The 27,801-nt window shown below is 38.6% G+C and overlaps 1 protein-coding gene across 6 annotated transcripts in view; it reads left to right on the forward strand.

The window, feature by feature from the left end:
* The window catches only part of LOC127618219 (protein quaking), a 152,989-nt gene that overhangs the window by 22,205 nt on the left and 102,983 nt on the right, over window positions 1-27,801 (forward strand). For all 6 annotated transcript variants that reach the window (XR_007967417.1, XM_052090555.1, XM_052090557.1 and 3 more), the window contains exon 2: window positions 9,538-9,680. Coding sequence is in view for 5 of the 6 variants with exons in the window: in XM_052090555.1 (XP_051946515.1) it covers window positions 9,538-9,680 (143 nt within the window). In the remaining variant the exon portion in view is untranslated. The remainder of the gene's footprint in view (window positions 1-9,537; window positions 9,681-27,801) is intronic.

Genomic DNA, 27,801 nt, shown 5'->3' on the forward strand with positions numbered 1-27,801 from the left:
TTATGTAGTTCGTTTTATTTTTTGTAACTTTGAATCTTATGAAACTTTCATGGTAATTAAATAATAAAATCCCCAGTTAAGTTAAAACCTTATATTGATATTTATAACCTTAAAAAAAAAAAAAGTATCGGGCCTCTTAATACATCAATATCTCAATTATTGATACTTCCACCCATCCCTAATTTTATTTCTTGTTACCTCATCTCTTAGTTGTGCTCCCAAAGGAATATTAAATTGCTCACTAATTGCTCTAAAAGCTCAGGAGACTTAATGGAGTTCTCAATCAGGACGTGTGATGCAAATGTGTCATCAGCAGAATGCATGAGCACTGAATGCGCGCAGCCGATTTTTCTAACTGTGTGTACTCTGAACCCGAGTATGTGCATGTGTGTTGAATTGTTTGCACTAATTAATGGGTCCACAAGGTGGAAATACTCTCATTTTATCCATATCTGTCACGAAGAAGTGCTAGAAGAAGATGTAATCACCGCTAAATTACACGAGATGAAGGTAGAAACAACAACAGTGGATGAACGCGTGTGCGCGGAGGTCAGGAGATTCCTGCATTTGAAAACTCAAGTCTGAAGAACTATAAAGACTTTATGGGTCTAAACTCCTGAAGAGAAATAGTCCAGGATCTCATAGCTGTCTTAGTGTGCAATCACCGGTGTATGTGGGCACAGTAAATGAAACTTTTAAATGCTGAGCGATCGTCTGTACGCCGACACAAAACGTTCTCGTCAAAATCAAAGTGTAGTTTGATCTTTAAATGGCATGTGAAGGTGAATCACACCTTATATTCTGTTACAGAATGACACACTTTTGTATCATTTTGCAGAATAGTAACACATTTTCATTGAATAAAATGATATACCATTTTAGTCAGAGTAAAATTGACTAAAATGAAATAATGTGGCATGACAAAATATTAACTAACGGGCTGGAACAACGCATGCCCGGACCCCAATCAGCCTAATGGGGGCACGCAAGGGATAAAGGTGGCCAGAGCAGCTGCCTGTCATTCCCTCTCTCAAACCGTCGCCGGCCGCCTTTATCCCTCACGCGCACCCATCAGGATGATTGGGGACCGTGCGTGCGTTGTTCCAGCCTGGCCCCGCCCTCCTCCGCTCTACAGACATTTTCATCAAAAGACTAAAACTGTTGACAAAAGCGGTGTAAAACATGACACTGGAAACTGGAGACTTGAGCAAAGCTCTCCATTATTCCACTTAATCTCATTACTGTGTAGGAAAAATAAATAAAATATAAAGGAAATCTCATTTGGGATTTTTCATTCCCATCGGCATGTCTGGGTGTTAATGTGTATCTGTGCCTCTTCTATATTTTTCTATTTTATTCTTCCTTGTTCTTTCTCTTGTTCTCTACCTCTGGCAGTCTCACCATGCTTTTCTGTTCCTCTCTCTCCATGCATACATTTCTCCATGTCCGTGTTGCCGTACAGTATCCATCTGTTCAGATGATCGCCATGCTTACAGGCATTGCCACCTGTAGTGCTCTTCGATGTCAGCGTGCGGCTATCATTTGAGCTGAAGCTGTCATCTGGTTGGAGGACCTGTAATTTAGCAGCTGTTTGATTAATATGAAGAAAACCGAGGTGTCGACAATCTGTCACAGGTAATGTCGACATGGTCAGGGCAGGCGTGGCGGCTACAGCTGGACTGTTTTCAGGATGAAATTCTCTGATTGAGTGGAGCCATGATTGTGATTGGAGATGGCTGCCTAGAGTTCCACGGTTGTTGAGGGTTATTTGCTCTTGGGCTGGGCTAATAGTCTGTAATGCTGGTGTAAGGCAAGACTGATTGCAGGAGACAGGCCGATTGTGTTGTAGTGACAGTGACAATGGATCGGAGTGTATTGACAAGGCATCTCAGGGATGCAGATGAGTGTCATTTCCTTTCTAATGCCATTTTGAAAAGACATGGCTGACAGGACAAAGCATGGCTGGTCACCGTTTGCTTTGAATGCAGGTGCCCACCAAAGGATACTGGTGTGCTGATGTAATCCCAAAAGGTCACGTAAAGGCATAATTCACCTAAAACTAAAATGTTATCATTATTTACTCACATGTTGTTTCCAACCCATTTGACTTACTTAAATCCATGGAACACAAAATAACTTTTTTTTTTTTTTTTTTGCAGAATGTCTGAGCTGCACATTTCCAGACAATGAAATTGAATGAGGACAGGGGTGTTGAGCTCCAAAATGGACAAAAAAGCAACATAAAAGGATCTTAAAAGTAGTCCATTGAACCAGCGTGTTGTGTTACAGTCTTCTTAAACCATACGATAGCTTTGTGTGAGAAACATTGGAATATTGTTATAAATTGTAAAAAAAAAATGCTAATGATGACAATAATAATAATAATACATTTTTATTAATATTATTTTTTATTGACTTTAAATTAGAATTTAAAATACAACAGTAATATATTTAATTTGTACACTTTTTAAACCCTAATGCTTTTATTATGACATTCTAAACTCTCCAGGAAGTCCTGTATGTGTCTGTTTGGAGGCAAGTTCACATCAAACAGTTTAATTTGCTTCTTATTCAAATTCTGGTGAAATGCACCTCCGGTGCCGTTCTAAATGTTTATTATAAGTGAACCGAACTATTGAGCATCTACATCTCAGATGCTGTTCTTGAGTAGCACTCAAATATTGCGCACCGCTGTGAAAGTTAAAAATAGCCGCGAGTGCGTCACTGGCCTCTGCGTTTGTGTCAACAGAGCAACACTAATGCGCTGGCACTGCACATACTATATATTTACTTATTAAACAGTGCCTTTTGTGATTCACAGAGCCATCACACATCTTTAAGTGGCTTTGAATAAAATGCATATGAACTACTTTAATTGTGTTTTTATGGTTCTGTATTATGTCATTTTTGGAGCTTGACAGTAACGAACATGACTAACACACAGTATCGGATTTGGATCGGGCTCGTCGAACCGCTACCCGATCCGTCTAAAAGCTTCCGATACTGATCCAGGTATCAGATCGGTGCATCCCTGCACTAAAAAGCAGCTTGTAAAGCAGCTTGTAAATCCACGCCCTGTCTGAGCTGAACGTTTCAGAACCAAATGTTGATATGTTGGCTGTTTTGTGTAATTAAGTTATGGAAATACTTGCACATCTGTGTTGGAGGAAGCCTGAATGAATCTATCACACCAAGGGCTCTTTGTGTGCCTGCGCACGTAATGTGTGCCAGAATGAGCATCAGTATGTGCGCAGGTGGCTGTTGCGTGCTCAGTAGTGCAGTAAGTCCAGCCCTGGAGGCCAGCACTGGAAAATGATTGAATTCTGAGGGCAAGAAAGCTGACAAATCACTAAAAATGCTTTTAAAACACTGTAATAACGCTGTCCATAAATCACCACTGACAGTTTAATCATCCTGGTGTCTGGGGCCTGAACTGACCACTGGACTGTCCTCTCTAATCAACCATTGAAGAAAACAACTCTGAGCACATAATGCATTCAAGGGATGTGCTAAATTACATATTTTCATAATTGACTAGTTGGTGGGTCTTAAAAGGATAGTTTGTCTAAAATGAAAGTACTGTCATCCTTTACTCACAACTCATGCTATTCGTAACCTCCTGTGGCAGGGCGGAGGGAGGGGCCGGGCAGTGATTCTGCACACCTGACCCCTAATCAGGCTGATCAAGCCCGAGTGGGATATAGGCGACTGGAGTCGGCAGTTCGATAGAGAGAGTGTTACGGGCAGCTGCCCGGCATGTGTTTGTGTTCGTCTTTTTGTTTATGTTAATCATTAAATGATTATTTATGTTGTTAAGCTGGTTCTTGCCTCCTCCTTTCCCCTCCTTTCCCCTTTACCGCATTACACCTCCATTACCTTTTTCTTCTTCTATAAAACGCAAATGGAAATGTTAGGCAGAATGATAGTACCAGTCACCTTTCACTTTCATTGCATTCTTTTTTTCATGCATGTCAACCATCGTGACCCATCCCTGATGCATTGTTCTCTGCGTATGCCTTCAAATACTCTGCATTTGGATGTGACCATCTACAAACATCTCCTCATTGTTCAACATAACCTTACAGTATAATACTAACCACTCAGCTTGCATTCAGAGGCATCGCATGGGCTTTTGAGCTTGTTTGGCAAAAGATTTTGACTGTTCGGTAGCTAAATGTTTTTCTTATGTATATTTCAAGGGCTGTTAGCGGTTTTACAACTGACGGCTTGGAGTAACTCAGCCTTTAAAAGCTGGACGAGAATGTACTTTTTCAAATAAGTAACATGCATTACATTTCTAATTTTCTAATTGATTTACTGACAAATGCAATTGAAAAACTTTCCCCTCCCTTTAGCGGAGTCACGTAGGTATACACTGCAAGGAAGTGATGCGACAATGCAACTGCAATAGATTGGTCTTATTACAGTATAATCAATAAAGCTGTCTACACTGCAAGTTGCACATTGTCTAGTAGCTGTATGCAAATTATGTACCCCTTTAAAAAACACACGCTCACAAAAAAAAACACACCTGTAAACCAAGTATAGCACCATCCTGGAACAGAAAAAACCTTAAACAACAGACTGTGAGGAAAATAAAGCCGAAGTATGAGGAGTACTATTTGACTAATGTGCGGAGCTGCCACCTTTGTACAGCGTTCCAAATCGCTCTCTAATGAGGCATCATTTCAGTAAAGATGCTGCCATAGAAGACAGCTGCCTGTGCATGCAGGAGACAGCGGGGCAGAATGAATGACACATAAACATTTGTTGCCACCTACTGGTGTACATTTGCAATCTCCAGAAATGGTCGATCAATCAAAATTTCCACCTCTATTTGTAAAGTCATGAACATGGAGAAGCAGAGTTATACAAAAATGAAATCATCCCAGTGCTGTTGCACTGTATTCAGCTTTTGCATGAACGCAGAAGTGTTCCACAATTCAAAATGGGTTTGTTTTCCGGTTTCTGGCCTCAAGTGTTTTCACTTGAAGTGGTGTATGTATTTAGTGGATAATGTAAGGTTTAACATATTCATTTGTAAACATTTCTAAAAAACAGTCATGTGGGTCCATAGTGCTGATACTGTGACACCATTCCAGCACTCCAGTGGGCACTGTCAACATTTGCAAGAAATGTAAAAATAAATGCACAAACTTTTGACAGTGCCCCACTGGAGTGGGTAGACGACTTGAAACGATGGCCCCAGGCAAGTTATGTTGACATCATTAATTACTTTGAGTTGTCATGACAGCGAGCATCTGCACTTCAATTTGAGCCAAAAACATATATTTTTACTCCAACATTGACTTAAAATGGTTGTTGTTCTCCATCTGGTTCACTTGTTTCTTATTGCACTATAACTTTGGTCTGGTAAAATTGTATTTCTTTATCTATTGGATTAATTGCTTCTGCAATTCACTTTGGATAAAAGCTTTTGCTAAATGAATAAATGTAAATGTATTCATCTCATCACCTGCAACAGCGTATACAGCAATCCGTTTGCTCAGATACAACCTCTTACTTTTTCTTACCCTGTTTTATGGATGCGGTTTCCATTCATATAATTACTTTCCCTCTAAAGTTAATGGAAAGAAACGAGTCTAGACGCAACTCTCATTCTCCATTAATTACATCCTTTTTCACGGATCTATGGGCTCTTGCTGCACAGTTGGGTATGTGGAAAACATGCTCCCACACTCACTCTCACTTGCAGGTACTGTTGTAGCCATCATTCTTGTTTATCCAACCTCAGAGGAAGTTCTCTCTCAATGCCACTGTCTTTCTTGGCAGTGGCCTTTGATGTCAGCTTGAAAAGCTTAAATCACTTATGATAACAACATTGCCATAAAGTCTGCACTTCACTGATGGCCATCAACAGGGCTCTTTTAAGCTGAGATTTATTGAGATGAGCATGGACAACCATTAAACAGACATTTTGAAGTGGCTGTCCAAGGCATCCTCGGTTCATAGGCTTTGGTGTGGGAAGCTGCTTGAATATTTTGTAGTTCCTTTAAAGCTCAAGTGTGTAATTTCGGCATCAAGATGGATGGATTGATGGATGGATGGATGGATGGATGGATGGATGGATAGATAGATAGATAGATAGATAGATAGATAGATAGATAGATAAAATGTTAAATATATACATATATATATATTTTTTTTATTATTACAACTGTTCCACAGTTGTGACATCATTTCCACCACATCAAACTATTTTGCCAGTAAATAAGTTTTTAAAAGTTAGTGTACTTTTTAACAGTAGTGTAGTCTAGGGCAATGCAGGCATATGCCGTATGCCCACCTATCTTTCTTAGGATGTTGCGTATGCCCACCTAAAATAAGTGATTATACGTATGGCCACCAGTACAATGAGTAGGCTTTTGACCCAGAACTTTTTTTAATCTACCAGCGCGATGCCGCAGCACCTTTGAGTGAATTGTGTTTTTGTTTTTTGTTTTTAAAAAAAGAGATTCTCTCTAAACGTGCACAGAGCTGTGGGAGGTGGAAGTGCAACTGATGGCATGGGCAAGACAGACAGTCTGATTAAGCTGATCCACCAATCAGAACGTTCATTTCATACGTGATTAAACATTTGAAAACCAAACATATTTCCAGCGGGAAATTTCCAGCATCTAATGCTGATGCACGAGCATCCCTGGAGTCACCATAATTTGTGCTGTAAATGTATATCCCTGCTAAACGTAAATATATATAAATATTTTAAATGTAACTGTAAGGGATCTCCTCTTTAGTGTGCTGTTCCCCTCCAGACCAGCAGAAGGCGCTCGCCTTGGACCTCCCGTGCCATGCTCCTCTCCACTCCTGCAGATGGCACCAACACCCCTAACCCGGTTCAACCCTCTGCTCATTAACCCTCATTCCCTTCACCTGTGCATAGCCCTATATAAGTCTGTTTGTTTTCTACCATTGTGTTCAATCTTGAGCCTATGTACCTTCAGTGACCAGCTCTTAAGTTAAGGCCAAGCCTTGATGTACTTTCTTGACCCTTGTGTCTATTTTATTTCTCAGTTTTGTGGAAGCTCGGCTTTCCTAGTTTATTTGTACTCTGCTCTTTTCAACAATTAAAGGATTATATTTTTTGGAAGAATCCAAGTATCCAGACTCTTTGCTCTTCTGCTCTTGGGTTCAATTATTGGGGAGTTAGCTCAGTGGTATAACACCAAACATTGGAGCACTGCAGACCTGTGTTCGATCCCTGCCTATGGCAGTCCTTTCACAGTGCTAAATGTGCCTGAAGTTGATTGACACCCTGCTATTACTTCAGGTTGATGATTTAAACAATTGTCTCACATGATTATATAATGGGGATGAATGATACCTTGAATCTTGTGGTTTATTGAGAGATGTGTGAATACATTTTCATTTTACATTTACAATTTTCACCTTGCGGACATTAAATTGTGCAAAAATATCCCATAGAATTCTATTGAAGGAGGGATGCAAGTCATATCTAGGGACCAGAATATCATACAGTAGAGGCTGGGCCTGGTGTGGGCTGTTTTGACTTTGGCCAGTAAGCAATGACCTAATAACCACCCTACAACCACATTAACTACTAAAAACAAATGAGCAACCACATAGCAAAATCCAGTAAACAAACTACAAAACCTGTCATGGTGGTGACTTTTTGCACAGGCAAGACTAGTCACATTTTTGTTAGAAAATGCATACTTCACCTTCAAAACCCAGCCAGAATGAAGTTTAAAATAGAGGAAACTCACAGGCCTGCAGTGGCCCAGAGCTATTGTATGTGGCATTGAAAGAGCAAGGCTGCGATATTGTTGAGAGACAGCTCTCACCAGGACCTCCAGACTAAATAGATAGATATGTCTCTTGAGAAGGTACTCCTACCTCTTAAAAGGGCTCTTGTGGTTTTACTAACTTAGAAACTAAACTACAGCTGTTTAATCTTTAGGATTTTAACCAGGCACAATGTGATTAAGTACAAGCACTGAAGGATATTTTCCATGTAAATCTGGAGTTTTTGTCCTAACCAGCTGTGATGAGCAAAATAACATATTGTCATTCACATTGCGGTGGGTAGCTCAGGCCACTGTGAAATCTCATTGGTCCAAAATTCCACTTCACATTTGAGAATCACATGACTTCAGTCATCATGATCTAATAGACATGCTGCTTCCGAATGTGTATGTACTCTGAAACAACACGTGAAGTAATCATACTTAAAGGGATAGTTCACCCAAAAATGAAATTCTCTCATCATTTACTCACCCTCATGGCATCAAAGATGTGAATGATTTTCTTTCTTCTGCAGAATACTAAGATTTTTAGAAGAATATTTCAGATCTGTAGGTCCATGCAATGCAAGTGAATGGTGATCAGACCTTTGTAGATCCAAAAATCACAAAGAAAACATAGAAATAATCCATATGTGTTAAAAGTCTTCATTTGTATTCTGCAGAAGAAAGAAAGTCATACACATCTGGGATGGCATGAGGGTGAGGAAATGATGAGATTTTGGGTGAACTATCCCTTCAAACAATGGCGAGAACTATTCTAAAATAAAAATGTTACCTTACTGGCAGTTAGGTTTAGGGTTGGCACTTGGGTAGGTAGTAGGGTTAACAAAATATGCATTTCTGTTGACTATTCCATCATTTACTCCAAAAAAATTGCCCTAGGTGTGGATGTGAGTGTGAGTGTGAGTGTGAGTGTATGTCTGTCTATGTGTGGCCCTGCGATGGACTGGCGACCTGTCCAGGGTGTCCCCCGCCTTTCGCCCAATGTTAGCTGGGATAGGCTCCAGCCCCCCGCGACCCTGTACACAGGATAAGCGGTTGACGATGGATGGATGGATGGATTCCATCATTTACAAATAAAAATACAATTCACTTTTGGGGCCACCCTTTCAACACTTTCAGCTTCAGCCTATGGAAGTGGTGGGATTTCAGCTGCAGAGCTTTCAACCTCCTGTCGCTGAATTAACAATGTGATCAGTCTGCTGCAGTAGCACTTAATCTATATGGTGACAACAGGAGAAAACATTTCTGTGCCCCAGAAAATTGTATTTACTATATGTATAACTTGACTCACCAACTAGTTGACTACTTTAGATGACTGATCTACTAATTGAGTAGTCGCAAGCCCTACTACATAAATTAAGTTCTAAACGAAAGTTCGGGAGGTGCCCGATCATTCAGACCTGTCAGTCACACCACTTGCAAATATAAACAGCCTCTTACCGTAGTCATGGGACAATCCTTCTGGCTTCCCACCTCCTCCCCAACTAAACCTTGTTCTCCAATATCCTAACCTTCTTTACTCCATTCTGTAGTGGTGAGGGTTTCCGGAGCTCAGTTTGAGTCTCAAACTCAAGCCCCTCCGTCCGAGACCGCAAGCCAAATTAGTTTACATTAAAAGCCAAGGGCTGGACGGGCGGGCGAACTAGTGAACTGTATAATTAACATCAAGTGTTTTATCCAGTGTTCATACAGTGTGCATCCTGAATGAAATAGGTAACTCATAGTTAATATTTCCTCTTTGTTTCAGAAATCAGCAGGGTACGAAAGGACATGTACAATGACACGTTAAATGGCAGCACGGAGAAGAGAAGCTCAGAGCTCCCAGACGCCATCGGACCCATCGTTCAACTCCAAGAGAAACTTTATGTGCCTGTCAAAGAATATCCTGATGTGAGTATTTAAAGCACGTAAAGATCATTTCCACAGCAAAGAATGTCCTATATTTCCACTTCGCTGTTTTAAATAATTGATTAAATTTTTACGAGAGAATGTGAGCTCCCTTTAATTATACAAACAAACAGATACAGTATAGTTACAAATTTTAATGAGAATTTTTTTTAATATGTATTGAGAACCTTTCCTTCACATGCATTAGACTAGAAAAATCAAGGACACGACTTGAAGGTCAGTTAAAAATAATTTACGAATATATTTATGCACACACACACACACACACATACAAACACAAGCTATTTTCTGATTCTAAATGAGTAAATGGAATAGTAAATAACTGTGCAGTTGCCCAGAATGGCTCTTATTTAATTACAGAGTCATACAAGTCAATGTAATCTAGTTTTCCCAGCATTAGGACATAGGCCCACATCCACTATATTGATTTCATTAAGACATACTGAAGAAATGGATGCACAAAGTGTTTGAGTCCATTTTATGTGCCCATTTAATTTATAGTGTTATTAAGCTGATGGTTTGCGGTCGACTGTCGCAAACTCCTTTTCTCTGTCCGTGGATCATTGGAAAATCTCTAGTAACAGGGATGACATTGAATTCTGCCTCGCCTTTCCAGTTTGTGCCGAGTCAGACCCGCTCAACCACATCGCCAACAACCTAGTCAGTGGTTAATTATTTTGAGCAATCGCCGTCAGATCTTGCTTTCTTAAGGTTGCCTGGGGAGCCAGTCCAGTTCCGAGCTGATTGATCCCAATTAACTTATTCCATCCCTGCTTGATTCCTGCAGGGGCAGCACTAAATGAGTCTCTCCGTCAGGGGTGTAAACACAGTTAGGGATTAGGGCCCTTGATTTTGCTGAAGTTTCTTGGTTTCCGCAGGAGGAGCACAATGTGGCCACTAAAGCAGTTTACATCTACATTTATTCATTTAGGAGACACTTTTATCCAAAGCGACTTACAGTGCATTCAAGGTATACATTTGATCAGTTTTTGTGTTCCCTGGGAATTGAACCAATGATCTTGACATTGCTGGTGCCAGTTGTGCAACATGTCTTACTTCTACTTGTTTTTCAAATTGTGTTGTTAGCATGGCCAGAAATAACTGTTTGATGTATACCTTGATTGAGTGTAGATAAATGGATACTTAAAGGGAAAGTTCACCCAAAAATGAAAATTCTCTCATCATTTACTCACCCTCATGTTGTCTCAAACTTGTATGACTGTATTCTTTCTTCGTGGAACACAAAAGGAGATTTCAGAGAAGAAGATGCAATGAAAGTGAATGGTGAATGAGACTAATATTCTGCCTAAAAGAAAGTCATACAGGTTTAAAACAATGTCATCAAATCATTTTTGTATGAACTATCCCTTTAAGCAGCTGTTCACATAGGACACGTCCTTGTCTTCAAAGATGCAGCACAAAAGTGTAACTTCTTTTAATGTGATACAATGTCTTAAACTTGGAACACAAGAATTTGTCCTGTGTGAACAGACTCTAAAAGTCAACGTTGTTCATATGAAATGTTTGCCTTCTCTATTGAAATAAAAAACTATTTTCAGAGAAATACAATGCAATTTATATTGTATTGTTTTTTGTGCTATTCATGATAATAGTAGTATCTTATATAAAAAATTATTTCATATTCAGTTACTACTGCACTTTGCAAGGGTTTACTGCTTCCTGTCTGCAGACGTTGGAGCATTGTGGGTAATTTAGCTGCTACTCTTAAAAGTCTGAGAGCTTTGATAGTTGGCCAAAACTGCAGTAAAGGCCATTGGTGAGTAAGTCATTAAGTGTGTGTGTGTGTGTGTGTGTGTGTGTGTGTGTTCTGGCTGCCCTTGCTGCTCTGAAGGACACCCAGGATGATTATTAGTGAGTTTGGGTTAATTAGGAGGTGGAGAGGATGAGGGATAAAATGAGAAGTCCTCAAATAGCCCTTCAGTGTCAATGGAGTCCTCCAGTCCACATAGAGTGAGTGTGTGTTTGTATGTGTGTGACACAAATGTAGTGATCTTGTTAAGTTAAAGCTGATATGTCAGGGGTTTTTATTTATTTATTTTAGAGCTGAATCGATGATTTTTTTTAACTAATTAAGTTTTCTGTGATTAATCGCAATTAATCGTGATTAAATTATGGTACATGATACGTTACAACAAACATTAAAAAATATCATAAATATATTTACTTTATACTTTCTCAAATAATTTGCAAGAAATTCATAGTCATCATTGTAGCACTCTTTTGGTTTGAATGGAGGAGTCAGGAGACAGCAAATCAGCTTGAGGTCAGTTTTAATTTGTCTGCTAAGACACTCGATGGTAAACATCAAACACAGGTATAGATACAGGACAGGAATCAATGTTTAATAATGTCCGCCTTCAGGTTTCTCTCTCTCCCTCTCTGGGTACTCTGCGTTCCTTTTATATCTCTCTCCGCAAAACTATAACAAGACACAGGTGTTATTGTTGAATATAAACCAGGTGACAAGCCTTACCGCTCTCTCTCTCTCTCCCGCAGACCGACACACGACCACGCCCCCACGCCACAATCATTTATTTATATTATTTGAATATGTACGTGGGAAACAGAGGGAGAGTGTTCAGGAAACCATTATGAAAGCAGTCATTATTTTTGCAGTTCCGACTGGTGATGCTAGTGGCGCAAAAAATACATGCTGTTAGAGTATCACTGGTGAGCCTATAATCTCTCTATTTCCTGTACTGAGGTCAAAGCTGCCTCAGTCTTTCCCAGACATCTGATGGAGGTGGGAAATCTTTGCGTCACTTGCTAACATATAGAAAAAGCGATTCGACAAATATTCAAAAGTTCAAAAGCTAGTAACTTGCTTGTAACTTCAATGATTGTAAAGCACTTTTTATTTCGCCATTCAGTTTACCTAAAGACCATGCCATTAGACTAGTTTGACAATCCTTCCTTGACTCAAGATGAAGAGATTTTTGTGTCTTTGATTTAAACTTTGCATGAAACGGCATAAGAGTTGGAAAGTGTCATTCATTTTCGTAAATGAATTCAAAACTCAGATTCAGTGGTTTGCGTCATCATTTTGTTTTATTGGTGGACATAAATGACTTGTTCATGTTTTGATAATTTAATTTTTTCAAGCTATTCATTTAATCAATATGTGCATTTCCTGGGAATAAAACATATAACCTAGTGTAGCTAGGTCCATATTCTGCTAGTTGAATTATATTATTAATTAATAAATTCTACATTGTGTTCATTTCGTGAAGTAAATTGTGTAACTAGCCTTGATTATTTTTAATTAGATTGTGTCCTATTCTAACACCCTTTTAAAAGAATAGTTCACGCTAAAATTATGATTCTCTCATAATTGAATCATTATGCCGAATCTTTCTTTTTTCTGTGGAACACAAACAAAGATATTTGGATGGTGATATAATGTGAATTATATCAATCCAATTTCAATGGGGTCCCACCTCTCCAAGCTCTACAAATGACATAAAGGCAACATAAAAGTGAGCAAATGATGAGAGAATTACAACTTCTGGGCATAAATCTGGGTATAAATTACCTTTATGCAGTCTTTATTTCCTTTTTGGAGGTTTGAAGTACCTAATCCCATTGAGTTGCATCATATCCCCATCAACATATCTTTGTTTGTATTCTGAAAGGGGGGGGGTTTGAGGTGGAATTTGGGTGAGTATGTGATGTGAGAATAATCATTTTTGTGTGAGCTATTCCTTTAAGGCCTTTAAAAGTAAAAATCTAAATATTGTGATATAATTTGTGATATAAAACATCGAAAGCTGTTGACGCTGTTTCCTGTTCCTGTTCACGCTCCTTTTTTTAGTCTTCTAGCATTACTTATCTCTCTATTTTCAGCATTTAATCTTTAATTTCTGTCATTTTTTTGCACGCTTTGTTTTATCCGCTTTTATACTTTTTAACGTGATACAACTGTGTGCATTTTACCGCACACACCCCGCCTTTCTACTTTTAGCATGATTAAACTGCATACTTAACCACATTATTTACATGGATCATTGCATTGATTTCAAACCACTGGTGATCAGGAATCACCACAACAACAACAATTAAGTGAGGGATTCACATTGATCTCAATCCCCCGCTGATCAAAAACCACCACCACCACAACAACAAACAATTGTGGTAAGTCATGGCATCCTCTCATATTATAGCTTTGTGCATTGCATGCTACATGCTTACTATAGCTTCTTCTGTCAGCAGAGAGGGATTCAAATGTGATAAATGGAAGGAATTAGTCAGACTGATGGAGAAGTTTAATGAGTTGGAAACACACATTTGAACGCTAGTGGAGAAAGAGAATCCGGTAGATACTGTTTAAGATATAGGTAGTACTGCGAGCAACACTCGAACTTTGTTTCTTGCTATAGAGCCACCACATCAGGGCGTTTGGTTGACGTCTCGGCAGCATACTCGTAGGGTAAAGCGGCACAACTCTCCCGTTCCTGTTAGGATTTTCAATCGATTCTCACCACTCAATGATGCACCCATCCCCTGAGAATCATGTTAAAAGTGCACTTGTTATTGGTGACTCTAATGGTGACTGGCTTCACCAGTCGGAGATCACTAAAGATAATGTTAAAGAGGTGTGTGAACTTGCAATAACAATGTCAGACTCTGTAATATGCTCTAGCCCACTCCCTGCTCGTTGTGGTGACAATGTTTATAGTAGACTAGTGTCACTGAATGGCTGGATGTCTGAGTGGTGTCCGGAGAGTAGCATAGCATAGAGTTTTTGGGGAAGACCTGACCTGCTAAAGAGAGATGAACTCCATCCCTCCAGGGAAGATGATACTCTCCTCTCTAGTGATATGGCTCATAGTCTTAATAGTGATAGTATTTGACTAACTGGGGCCCAGGTTAGGAAGCAGACAAACTGGCTAATCCGAATGTCTAGCTAGCTGCCTTGAGACATCACACAGATCACATAATCTACAACATATAGAGAATGATTCACCTATATACAGTATAATATAGAGACTTTGTCTGTTCCTGAACTACCAAACACAAAACCCTCATTAAGTCATTTAGAAAAAAAGGTATTGATATCAACTTGAAAAAAAAAAGCTGAATATGAACATCATATAAATGTAGGACTACTAAACATTATATCGCTTTCATCCAAATCACGAATTGTAAATGAAATGATTAGAGATCATAGTTTAGATTTGCTCTGTTTGATTGCAACCTGGATTAAAACAGATGAATATATTAGTTAAAAATGAGTCTACTCCCCCAGGTTATTGTTATAAACATGAACCTTGTCTGAAAGGCTGAGGAGGAAGTGTTGCTACAATTTACAGTGATATTTTAGGTGTTACTCAAAGGTCAGGATATAATGTCTTTTGTTCTTGCAACAGTATATAGACCACCAAGACCATATTCTGAATTCCTTTAAGAATAAGTCAGATCTAGTGGTTGCTGTGGATAGAGCTTTAATCGTCGATGAATTCAACATCCACATAGATAACAAAAATGATACACTGGGATTAGCATTTATCGATATTCTCAACTCTGTTGGGGTTAGACAAAATGTGACAGGCCAACCCATCGCCAAAATCATATGCTAGATCTAATTTTGTCATTTGGAATTGATATATATATATATAAATTCTGCTACAGAGCAATGATATTTCAAATCATTACCTCATCTCTTGTATGCTGCACTTAGCAAAGGTAACTCAGTCTATGCAACATTATTGTTAAGGTAGAACTATTCTGTCAACTACTAAAGATAGCTTCACTAATAATCTTCCAGACTTGTATCAAATGTACTAGTTCATACTTAATCATTTGGTTTAATCATTGACCCACAACACTTAGTTCAACCACTCATTTTAACCACTAATAGTTCTAAATATAACTAATATTGGCATTATATTCATTCATTTTCTGTTATAGCATAATTTAACGTGCAGCTGCATTGAAACAATGCCTGTTGTGAAAAGGGCTGTATAAATAAATTTGACTTGACTTGAAAAAAACAAAACACATTATCTTTAGCTACTGTATATCGCCCAGCCCTAGTGACAATTTACATAAGAATGAATTGATATTTCCAGGTCAGGGGCAGGATGACATGATAGATTTATAGATGAGGTAAAGTGTGAAGGGATGACTGTGAAAGAAAGAGTGAGGAAGATGAACAGCCCGGGATGTGCAGTGGTGATGAATGGGAGGGAATGATTAGGTCAGGGAGTCGGTGCAGAGGAACAACGGCCTGCCATGCCTGATAAAAGAGAGAGAGCAGCCTCACACGCACCCTGAGTGCTCCATACACACTTGTCTCCCAGACGGGTACGCAGCGGCACAGAAATTAATTTGCTCCTTCAAACTCGTGCTGCGTCGCCCCTCTCCCAGCAGCGCACACCCGTTCCGATTTGCTGAACAGTGTTATTAGGCTGGGAAAGACAGCCGTCCTAGAAGAGCAGGGCCACTCATGACGATTGTTGCCTTTCATTCAGAGGTACAAGTATACAGTTATGTCTGAGTGTGTGTGTGTGTGTGTTGTGTGAGGGTGATAATGTTAGAGAAGACCAAGACCCCTCTGCTCGGGGTCTTGGTGGGAGAAACACTTAATTGTTGCACAATTGGTAGAGCATGGTGCTAATAATTGCATGGTCTTGGGTTTGAATCCCACACTGAACAAAAAAATTGTATGTAAAGAATTTGCTTAATTTGGTTACATATAAATTAACTAGTTTTATTCAAATAAAAAATATTATTTAACTCATTAAATCAACCTGAACATATTTGCTAACACCAGCAAAACCAATTTTAAAGGTTAGATCTGGTAGACATAAGTTCCTTAAAAGACCAGTTCACCAAAATTCTCACACTCATGTCCTCCCAAATCATATGACTTCCCAAAAGAATTAATAATCAACAGAAATTGTGGCATAATGTTGATAACTACAAAAAAATATTTATACTCGTCCCTCCTTTTCCCTTTTTATATATATATATATATGCATCTTCAAAAATAATGTAATAAATAGTTTTCATTTATCAATTAATGTCATACAAAGTCCAGTAAATATAAATAAGCTAAACTAGTATTTGATGTGACCACCTTTGCCTTCAAAACAGCTCCAATTCAACTGGACACAGTTTTTCTTGGTTGATGCAGATAGGATGTTCCAAGCTTCTTGAAGAATTCGCTACAGTTCTTTTATCTATTTAGGCTGTCTCAATTGCTTCTGTCTCTTTATATAATCTCAGACTGACACGATGTTCAGTGGGGGTCTCTGTGGTGATCATGACATCTGTTGCAGGGCTCCCTGTTCTTCTATTATAATCTTTTCTATTTTCATTAGTAATGTTTGTGAGTCTAATATTTATATTGCCTATTGACACATTAAAGATGAAGATATAAATAACCATCTTAAGACAAATACTTTTGTGAAACATCATATGTGCTTCAGACTTTTGCACAGTACTATAAACACTCACCTAAAGGATTATTAGGAACACCTGTTCAATTTCTCATTAATGCAATTATCTAATCAACCAATCACATGGCAGTTGCTTCAATGCATTTAGGGGTGTGGTCCTGGTCAAGACAATCTCCTGAACTCCAAACTGAATGTCAGAATGGGAAAGAAAGGTGATTTAAGCAATTTTGAGCGTGGCATGGTTGTTGGTGCCAGACGGGCCGGTCTGAGTATTTCACAATCTGCTCAGTTCCTGGGATTTTCACGCACAACCATTTCTAGGGTTTACAAAGAATGGTGTGAAAAGGAAAAAACATCCAGTATGCGGCAGTCCTGTGGGCGAAAATGCCTAGTTGATGCTAGAGGTCAGAGGAGAATGGGCCGACTGATTCAAGCTGATAGAAGAGCAACTTTGCCTGAAATAACCAAGGTATGCAGCAAAGCATTTGTGAAGCCACAACACGCACAACCTTGAGGCGGATGGGCTACAACAGCAGAAGACCCCACCGGGTACCACTCATCTCCACTACAAATAGGAAAAAGAGGCTACAATTTGCAAGAGCTCACCAAAATTGGACAGTTGAAGACTGGAAAAATGTTGCCTGGTCTGATGAGTCTCGATTTCTGTTGAGACATTCAGATGGTAGAGTCATAATTTGGCGTAAACAGAATGAGAACATGGATCATCATGCCTTGTTACCACTGTGCAGGCTGGTGGTGGTGGTGGTGGTGGTGGTGTAATGGTGTGGGGGATGTTTTCTTGGCACACTTTAGGCCCCTTAGTGCCAATTGGGCATCGTTTAAATGCCACGGCCTACCTGAGCATTGTTTCTGACCATGTCCATCCCTTTATGGCCACCATGTACCCATCCTCTGATGGCTACTTCCAGCAGGATAATGCACCATGTCACAAAGCTCGAATCATTTCAAATTGGTTTCTTGATCATGACAATGAGTTCACAGTACTAAAATGGCCCCCACAGTCACCAGATCTCAACCCAATAGAGCATCTTTGGGATGTGGTGGAACGGGAGCTTCGTGCCCTGGATGTGCATCCCACAAATCTCCATCAACTGCAAGATGCTATCCTATCAATATGGGCCAACATTTCTAAAGAATGCTTTCAGCACCTTGTTGAATCAATGCCACGTAGAATGAAGGCAGTTCTGAAGGCGAAAGGGGGTCAAACACAGTATTAGTATGGTGTTCCTAATAATCCTTTAGGTGAGTGTATATGTATTTTTTATTATTATTTAGAAAAATGGCAGTTACAGTAAGACACTTAAAATGGAAGTAAATGGGGCAGGTCCATAAACATTATATGAATAACACTGTTTCAAGTTTAGTTACAATATAACATTATACACATATATATATATATATACACACATACACACACACACTCACACAGGTGCTGGTCATATAATTAGAATATCATCAAAAAGTTGATTTATTTCAGTAATTCCATTCAAAAAGTGAAACTTGGATATTACAGGTGAAACTCGAAAAATTAGAATATCGTGCAAAAGTTCATTAATTTCAGTAATTCAACTTAAAAGGTGAAACTAATATATTATATAGACTCATTACAAGCAAAGTAAGATATTTCAAGCCTTTATTTGATATAATTTTTATGAATATGTCTTACAGCTTATGAAAACCCCAAATTCAGAATCTCAGAAAATTAGAATATTGTGAAAAGGTTCAGTATTGTAGGCTCAAAGTGTCACACTCTAATCAGCTAAACACCTGCAAAGGGTTCCTGAGCCTTTAAGTGGTCTCTCAGTCTGGTTCAGTTGAATTCACAATCATGGGGAAGACTGCTGACCTGACAGTTGTGCAGAAAACCATCATTGACACCCTCCACAAGGAGGGAAAGCCTCAAAAGGTAATTGCAAAAGAAGTTGGATGTTCTCAAAGTGCTGTATCAAAGCACATTAATAGAAAGTTAAGTGGAAGGGAAAAGTGTGGAAGAAAAAGGTGCACAAGCAGCAGGGATGACCGTAGCCTGGAGAGGATTGTCAGGAAAAGGCCATTCAAATGTGTGGGGAGCTTCACAAGGAGTGGACTGAGGCTTCAAATGTCGTATTCCTCTTGTCAAGCCGCTCCTGAACAACAAACAACGTCAGAAGCGTCTTACCTGGACTAAAGAAAAAAAGAACTGGTCTGTTGCTCAGTGGTCCAAAGTCCTCTTTTCTGATGAGAGCAAATTTTGCATCTCATTTGGAAACCAAGGTCCCAGAGTCTGGAGGAAGAATGGAGAGGCACACAATCCAAGATGCTTGAAGTCCAGTGTGAAGTTTCCACAGTCTGTGTTGGTTTGGGGAGCCATGTCATTGGCTGGTGTTGGTCCACTGTGCTTTATTAAGTCCAGAGTCAACGCAGCCGTCTACCGGGACATTTTAGAGCACTTCATGCTTCCTTCAGCAGACAAGCTTTATGGAGATGCTGACTTCATTTTCCAGCAGGACTTGGCACCTGCCCACACTGCCAAAAGTACCAAAACCTGGGTCAATGACCATGGTAGTACTGTGCTTGATTGGCCAGCAAACTCGCCTGACCTGAACCCCATAGAGAATCTATGGGGCATTGCCAAGAGAAAGATGAGAGACATGAGACCAAACAATGCAGAAGAGCTGAAGGCCGCTATTGAAGCATCTTGGTCTTCCATAACACCTCAGCAGTGCCACAGGCTGATAGCATTCATGCCACGCCGCATTGAGGCAGTAATTAATGCAAAAGGGGCCCAAACCAAGTACTGAGTACATATGCATGATTATACTTTTCAGAGGGCCGACATTTCTGTATTTAAAATCCTTTTTTTTATTGATTTCAATGTAATATTCTAATTTTCTGAGATTCTGAATTTGGGGTTTTCATAAGCTGTAAGCCATAATCACCAAAATTATATCAAATAAAGGCTTGAAATATCTTACTTGCTTGTAATGAATCTATATAATATATTAGTTTCACCTTTTAAGTTGAATTACTGAAATTAATGAACTTTTGAACGATATTCTAATTTTTCGAGTTTCACCTGTATATTCATTCATTCCACACAGACTGATATATTTCAAATGTTTATTTCATTTAATTGTGATGATTAAAACTGACAACTAATGAAAATCCCAAATTCAGTATCTCCGAAAATTAGAATATTACTTAAGACCAATACAAAAAAAGGATTTTTAGAAATGTTGGCTAACTGAAAAGTATGAACATGAAAAGTATGAGCATGTACAGCACTCAATACTTAGTTGGGGCTCCTTTTGCCTGAATTACTGCAGCAATGCGGCGTGGTATGGAGTCGATCAGTCTGTGGCACTGCTCGGGTGTTATGAGAGCCCAGGTTGCTCTGATAGTTGCCTTCAGCTCTTCTGCATTGTTGGGTCTGGCGTATCGCATCTTCCTCTTCACAATACCCCATAGATTTTCTATAGGGTTAAGGTCAGGCGAGTTTGCTGGCCAATTAAGAACAGGGATACCATGGTCCTTAAACCAGGTACTGGTAGCTTTGGCACTGTGTGCAGGTGCCAAGTCCTGTTGGAAAATGAAATCTGCATCTCCATAAAGTTGGTCAGCAGCAGGAAGCATGAAGTGCTCTAAAACTTCCTGGTAGACGGCTGCGTTGACCTTGGACCTCAGAAAACACAGTGGACCAACACCAGCTGATGACATGGCACCCCAAACCATCTTTGACTGTGGAAACTTTACACTGGACTTCAAGCAACGTGGATTCTGTGCCTCTCCTCTCTTCCTCCAGACTCTGGGACCTTGATTTCCAAAGGAAATGCAAAATTTACTTTCATCAGAGAACATAACTTTGGACCACTCCAGTCCTTTTTGTCTTTAGCCCAGGCGAGATGCTTCTGACGCTGTCTTGTTCAAGAGTGGCTTGACACAAGGAATGCGACAGCTGAAACCCATGTCTTGCATACGTCTGTGCGTGGTGGTTCTTGAAGCACTGACTCCAGCTGCAGTCCACTCTTTGTGAATCTTCCCCACATTTTTGAATGGGTTTTGTTTCACAATCCTCTCCAGGGTGCGGTTATCCCTATTGCTTGTACACTTTTTTCTACCACATCTTTTCCTTCCCTTCGCCTCTCTATTAATGTGCTTGGACACAGAGCTCTGTGAACAGCCAGCCTCTTTAGCAATGACCTTTTGTGTCTTGCCCTCCGTTTGCAAGGTGTCAATGGTCGTCTTTTGGACAGCTGTCAAGTCAGCAGTCTTCCCCATGATTGTGTAGCCTACAGAACTAGACTGAGAGACCATTTAAAAGCCTTTGCAGGTGTTTTGAGTTAATTAGCTGATTAGAGTGTGGCACCCGGTGTCTTCAATATTGAACCTTTTCACAATATTCTAATTTTCTGAGATACTGATTTTGGGGTTTTTCATTAGTTGTCAGTTATAATCATTAATTAAAAGGAATGAACACTTGAAATATATCAGTCTGTGTGGAATGAATGTATACATTATCCAAGTTTCACTTTTTGAATGGAATTACTGAAATAAATCAACTTTTTGATGATATTCTAATTATATGACCAGCACCTGTGTATATATATATATATATATATATATATATATATATATATATATATATATATATATATATATATTAAAAGTTAAATCCTAGAGCAGGATTACAGGGTTTCATTGTCATTACAAAAAAAGTTGTAATATTGGGTAGAACTTTACACAGATAGGGTTTGTTTAAAGCCCAAAGTTGTCATAAAGTTGTCCATGTGATTTTTGCATCATATAAGTTCACATTGTATGATGAACAAACTGTTATTTAAGTCGATATTTACTATCAAATTAAATAACTAATAAAGTCCAAAAACAACACTACATTGATAACATCAGATCTCATTGCACTGTAAATCACTTTGGATTAAAGTGTCTGCTAAGAGTGTAAATGTAAATAAAAATAGCTCTTTATAACAGATACCGTAGAGTAAAACTTGCTCACAAACCATAACAGTGTCTGAATTGTGGGTGAGTCAGTATTCTCACTGTCAAACTGGTTCACAAAATTGCCTGAATGATTCATTCACAAATCGATCTGATTCTAAATGGTTTTTAAAAATTCTTATCCAGTAATCACAAAAGACTGGAAAGGAGTCGCTCACAAAGAGTGCGTTTACATGCACACCAATAAATAATGAAAACCAAAAATTTGCTTATTCAAAAAATAACAATAATCCATCAATGCAAGAAAACTGCACTTACACGAGACTTGAAAACATCAGGTTATTCTCTACTTTTTATCTCAGAATGTATGAGCTCATGCACAACACTTTTGCAATGCCCATAAAGATGATTTTTACATGCAATGTGAAATCAAGGTAATGGGCAAACGTCTATGTGTGCCGATCGGTTTTTGCTTATTTAGTATAATTGGTGTGAGATCGCGCAAGCAAACATGCTCATTGATTGTTGCTTTTCATTCAAAGGTACAATCTATAGTTGTTGTGTGAGGGAGATAATAGACAATAAGAGAGAAGACTCGTGGAGTAAGAGTGCTATTTGCTCAGGGTCTTGGTGGGGGCAAAGCTTTTAATTGTTGATTGTTGAGTAGAGCTAGCATGGAGTGATTGAAATAGTGAGTGAACGACTGTTGTCATTTATCATTTCTCCCAGGCTTTGCTTTCCTGGGTCACATTTATCCACAATCAGGATGAGCTGCTATTACTGATTATTAATCATTATAAACATGAGCTGCAAGATTGATTTCCTTCCACTCGTCTCACTTGGCTTTAGTCATACTTAAAGCAAGCATCCTTGAGCTAGTGCGTTCAGCTGCCCCACAAGTATATTAAGCTACAATGAATTAGAAATGTAACTTAATTGCATTAGATTCAAAAATATTTTCTCAGTACTAACTTCACTTTTATGAGCCATTTTTGCAATTACTTTTAACCAATTGGTCCCATTTTTAGTAGATGTATGAAGTCAGTTCCCCTCAAGTTCACACAGGTGTGCTAGCAAAGCAACCACAAGTGTAGTTCATCACATGAACTGTGAACCTGTTCCACTAACATTTCAAAACCAGAAAGTGTCTGAACCTTTTTTTCTCCAGTATTCTGAACAGTCTATCCTGTCTAGGAGAAAAACTTTAGATATTATATATACAGTATATAGTATTTCATACTAGGGGAAGTACCCTTTGAAATTGTCTGTGAATTTCCATCCATGACAGTTTTTGCTGGTTTTCCCCTCAAACATTGAAGTCTATTCTCTGGGTGTTTAACAAGGCATTATAGATTCACCTTACCCAACCAGCACTGTGCCACTCTGAGACACTGCTATTTCAGGAAGACAGTTGTATTCAGACAGTGATTTTGTTTTTGTTTTTTATGAGCTTGTCCTTGCGGCTGCATGTGTAGCCTATATATGGATCCAAAGGGCAGTGTGTTGAAATGCGTGTATGTGTTTGTGAGATCTGTCAATAGCAGATCTGGCCAACTGCCCTTCCGCTTTCCATGTGTCATTGTTTTAATGAAATATGTCTGAAAGAATTGACCCATATCACAGAACTGAATGGGGTGTAATGAAATCAAAACTACTGGACGTTATCTATTGGCAGTCATACCACAGCAGCTGGTGTTGATTAATATGACTTTTAGTGTGTGAATGTCTGACCCTATCTTGCAGTATTGTAGCTGTGTGAATTAAGGGTGTAAAAATGTATCTCTTAAAATCTAATCCAATTTAATGCAGGGTTTTTATAGTTATGGAAAACCTGGAAAATCAGGGACTTTAAAAAATGTTGCTTACCAGGTCTGGAAAAATCATGGAAATTAACAACATCTTACAAATCATGGAAATTTCTGTATTGAATATATTTTCATTGGCTAGATATTCTGGCTACAAATTTCTTTAGCTCTTCTGGTTGTGCACGGCGCTAGCAACGACAAGGGTCATGGGTTTGATTTTCAGGGAACCCACCTAGTGAGTAAATGTAAAGCTTTGATGTATTTTAAGTTGTTTTGGATTAAAGCATGGGCTAAATTGGTAGAAGTTGCTCATTGTGAAGAAAACTTGCTTGCAAACCATAGTGATGTCCAATTTTTGAGCGAATTGTTCTCTTGAAAGAATTAGTCAAATTGAATGATTCTTAAACAAACATTTCTGAATCAAAATGTTTTTTAAAAACTGTATGACTTTAATCACTGCATTAGTCAGAAATATGAACTCTGACAATAATTGTATAATAATGCCCAATGTATGCATTCATTTCAAACTTTAAAAACAATTGTTGACCTATTTTCAAGTGACTTTAATATCTTTATTAAAGTAATTATGAATAATACCAAAATAATCAATCTAAATCAACCAAATTGACCATATGACATATACATAAATTAGAAAAGAATCAGAATGAATCTTTGTGAAATATTTTCACCCCTTGTGTGTTTTTGTTTCTTATTACACGGATCTCTGGCATACTCGATTCAGATTGGATAATTGCACCATCCAGCAGTCTGATATCTCTGAATATTGGCGCACAAGTCATATTTCATCGGTCATCTGGTTTTTGAGAGGCATCTTTCTTACATATCACTCTACGATTTCTACAGCAAATACAATCATTTCAATATCCGTTTCATTATTTACTTGGTATGCAGCCTTGTAATAAGCAGCTTCACAATGTCCTGACCACCCTTTTGGGTTTTATTTTGTGATAATGTCGAGCTGACTAAAGATTTTCCATTAAATATCGATGGCAGTACATTACGTAATAAGTGGACTATGAGATTCTGATATGAACAGATGGCTTCATTTAATTAAGCCATCATTCATTATGGAATAAGGTTATGGACTTCAGTACCTACATAACCTCAACATGTGAAAATCTTTTCTGCTATCTCCCAGCTAAAACACTCCCACACACATGCGTTAGGCTCCAATCACGGCGAGGGGAGGCGCGGCAGTTGATACGCGAGTCTTCTCATTACTCAGATGATAATAAACATTAACACGCACACAGGGGAGAAGTGTAGCGGCGTTCCGGATCACCTCACGGCTAATGAAGGTTAATTAGGGTTCATTAGGACATGATGAGCGCTCGCAACACCACCACAGCCCTGAGCTTTACGGCCGTTGGGCACTTTGTTCCTCCCTCTCCTGCTGTCACTCCTGATGGCTGCAAGTCCACGTGGACACTTGAACATCAGTGTGGATCAGTGAGAGTTCAGACATACACCATTGTAGTTACTATATGCCATCAGTATATTAGATATACCAAATAGGGGAGACCGGGGCTAGTTGTCACACAGGGAAGTTGTCAGAAGGGCTTTACACCAGCAGTGTGACATTTTTTATTTTCTTTTTTTTAGGTTGGTTTCAAACACCTTGTTCAAAACGTGAATTTTTTGCTCCAAAGTCACAGTTTTTTTTTACAGCTCTTTAACAATCGACCATAATTAAGGATCACTTATTTTATGAAGGTTTCAATGTGTTCATAGGACAAATTTTGTCACTTTGTTACATTTTTATCAGGGCAGGTTGTCACGTGTTTGTCATATTTATTAATTACAATATTTGTTGGCCAAAACAATGTTTTGATGTTTTTTATGCCTTTTCCATCATTTAGTTATTTTATTAATCACTTTTTGCTTTATAATTGCCCTACTTTTTACATTTTGGGGCAAAGCCAATAATAGGCTGTTTAAAGCAGGCAAATATTTAAAGCGGTGTAGATTTTGCTTTGGTGGTTGTAATGGTGGGTACACGTTCCTTCGTCAGTCCCCATTATCCACATGAAACATACAGCACTAGTTTAACCTTGTGAGACCCCGCATCCACGTGCGTGGACATTACGTTTTGGCTTAGCTGTAGGCTATGTTTTATTTATTTTCAGCTGATGTCAGTTTAGGAGACTATAAGCTGTCATTAAATGGTTCAACTTTCAGCTCACGAGTCATGTGCCGAGTTTGACTTTTGGAGAAATGGCAACACAACTACATCTGGTAAGAAACTAGTTTAAGTTTTCACATTAAACCTGTTTGAGTCAAAAGATTAGAGTCTCTAGCATCATCCGATATGCCATTTTAAAAATGTCACTGATTTAACGAGAAACGGCACGCTGTTAAACATAAGGGACTAACTATAAGACTATAGGACTAACTTTCCATAAAAATCCTACTTTACATTCACTGTGTATTATCACATTGAGACTCAATGGACGTGTCCAAAAGCTGGAAAATGTTGCTTTCAGAGGCTGTATACGGAGTTAAGATGTAGATAAGGTGCATTTCGAACTGTTGTAAGATCAGTGCAGACAGACAGCACACTGGAGGTTAAGTCATTCAATAATTAGGGAGCAAGGGAGCATCCTTTAGCTTTCCTATTCAGCCAAGTGCATTCACTAGTGCGTTAACATCCGGTCAAAAGTTCAGTTTCAGGCTGCATGGGTGTTTTTTGCACCAGTCAACATGTTTGGCAGACATGGGACAAATATAATCAGTACATAGATTCAGAATTTTATCATGCTAGATATGGCAAATGTTATTTTAACATGGTTGGCACTTGGCAGTAATTTGATGATGCTGGCCATTACATTGAGTCAAAATGATTTATTCAGCTTTATAGAAAATCAGCTGTAATGTCTTTAACATCTCAAAAACATGAATACAAAATAATTTGATGAAACAAATCTGACTTTCTATAATTAAAAATTACTTACAATTTCAAAACTTAGTCCCGCTGTCCATATATATTACATTATAGCACATTTTTAGGAAAACTATTTATTATTTATTTGCATGTTTATTAGATGCTATAAGTTGCAAATCAAAAAAGGAAATGGAAAATGCACACTGCAGTCACACAGGGATCTCAGGAGGTTAATGGCAAGTTCCATTGTGACATCTTACCCCATTTGACATCATACCTGTTACTGGGGCATGTTGTTACAAAAGGTCAACGTCTGTTCAATGAACTGTATCTACTTTTCCTGGACATGTTCAATAGCTTTATGTAGACAACACTTCAAGGTATCATTTTTCACAAATAAACCTACCCTGAGAAATATTTACTGGAGTAAAAAAAATTGACAACTACCCCGGTCACCCCTATATATCATAATGCGTCTTATAGAGACAATTTCATTATCAATAAATCACAAAACAGATCTCATGAGAACAAAGCCACTGTAATCTCACATCTGAGTTTTAGCAGAGATCTCAACAAAGTCTCAAACTGTTCTCATATTTGCCAAGAAACCAAATTCAATCAAGACCAAATTATCTATGCCATCCACATTAAAATCAATAAAATGTACCCTTTCTCCTATTGTAGTGCATGATTCATTGGTGCACATTATTCCACATTTAAGAGGAAATGTTAATCTTTTTATAAAAAAATAATAAATAATGTGCTCTGACTCTTAAAATGTTTCGGCTAACACGAATCCCGCTTATATTTTCAACCCCTGCAACCACATGGCTGCATTCTGGTATAAAAGCCCACTTTTCACAATCCAGTCAATTCCCACCCGATGGGTTGCGAATATTATTTCATGCTTACTTTAATATTTATAACTCTTTTTATATATATATATATATATATATACTGTATATATATATATAAATACACTTACCATACCTCAACAGTCTACATACTGTACATAAGTT

This window comes from Xyrauchen texanus, chromosome 24 (genome assembly GCF_025860055.1).
Source record: "Xyrauchen texanus isolate HMW12.3.18 chromosome 24, RBS_HiC_50CHRs, whole genome shotgun sequence".
Lineage (NCBI taxonomy): Eukaryota > Metazoa > Chordata > Actinopteri > Cypriniformes > Catostomidae > Xyrauchen > Xyrauchen texanus.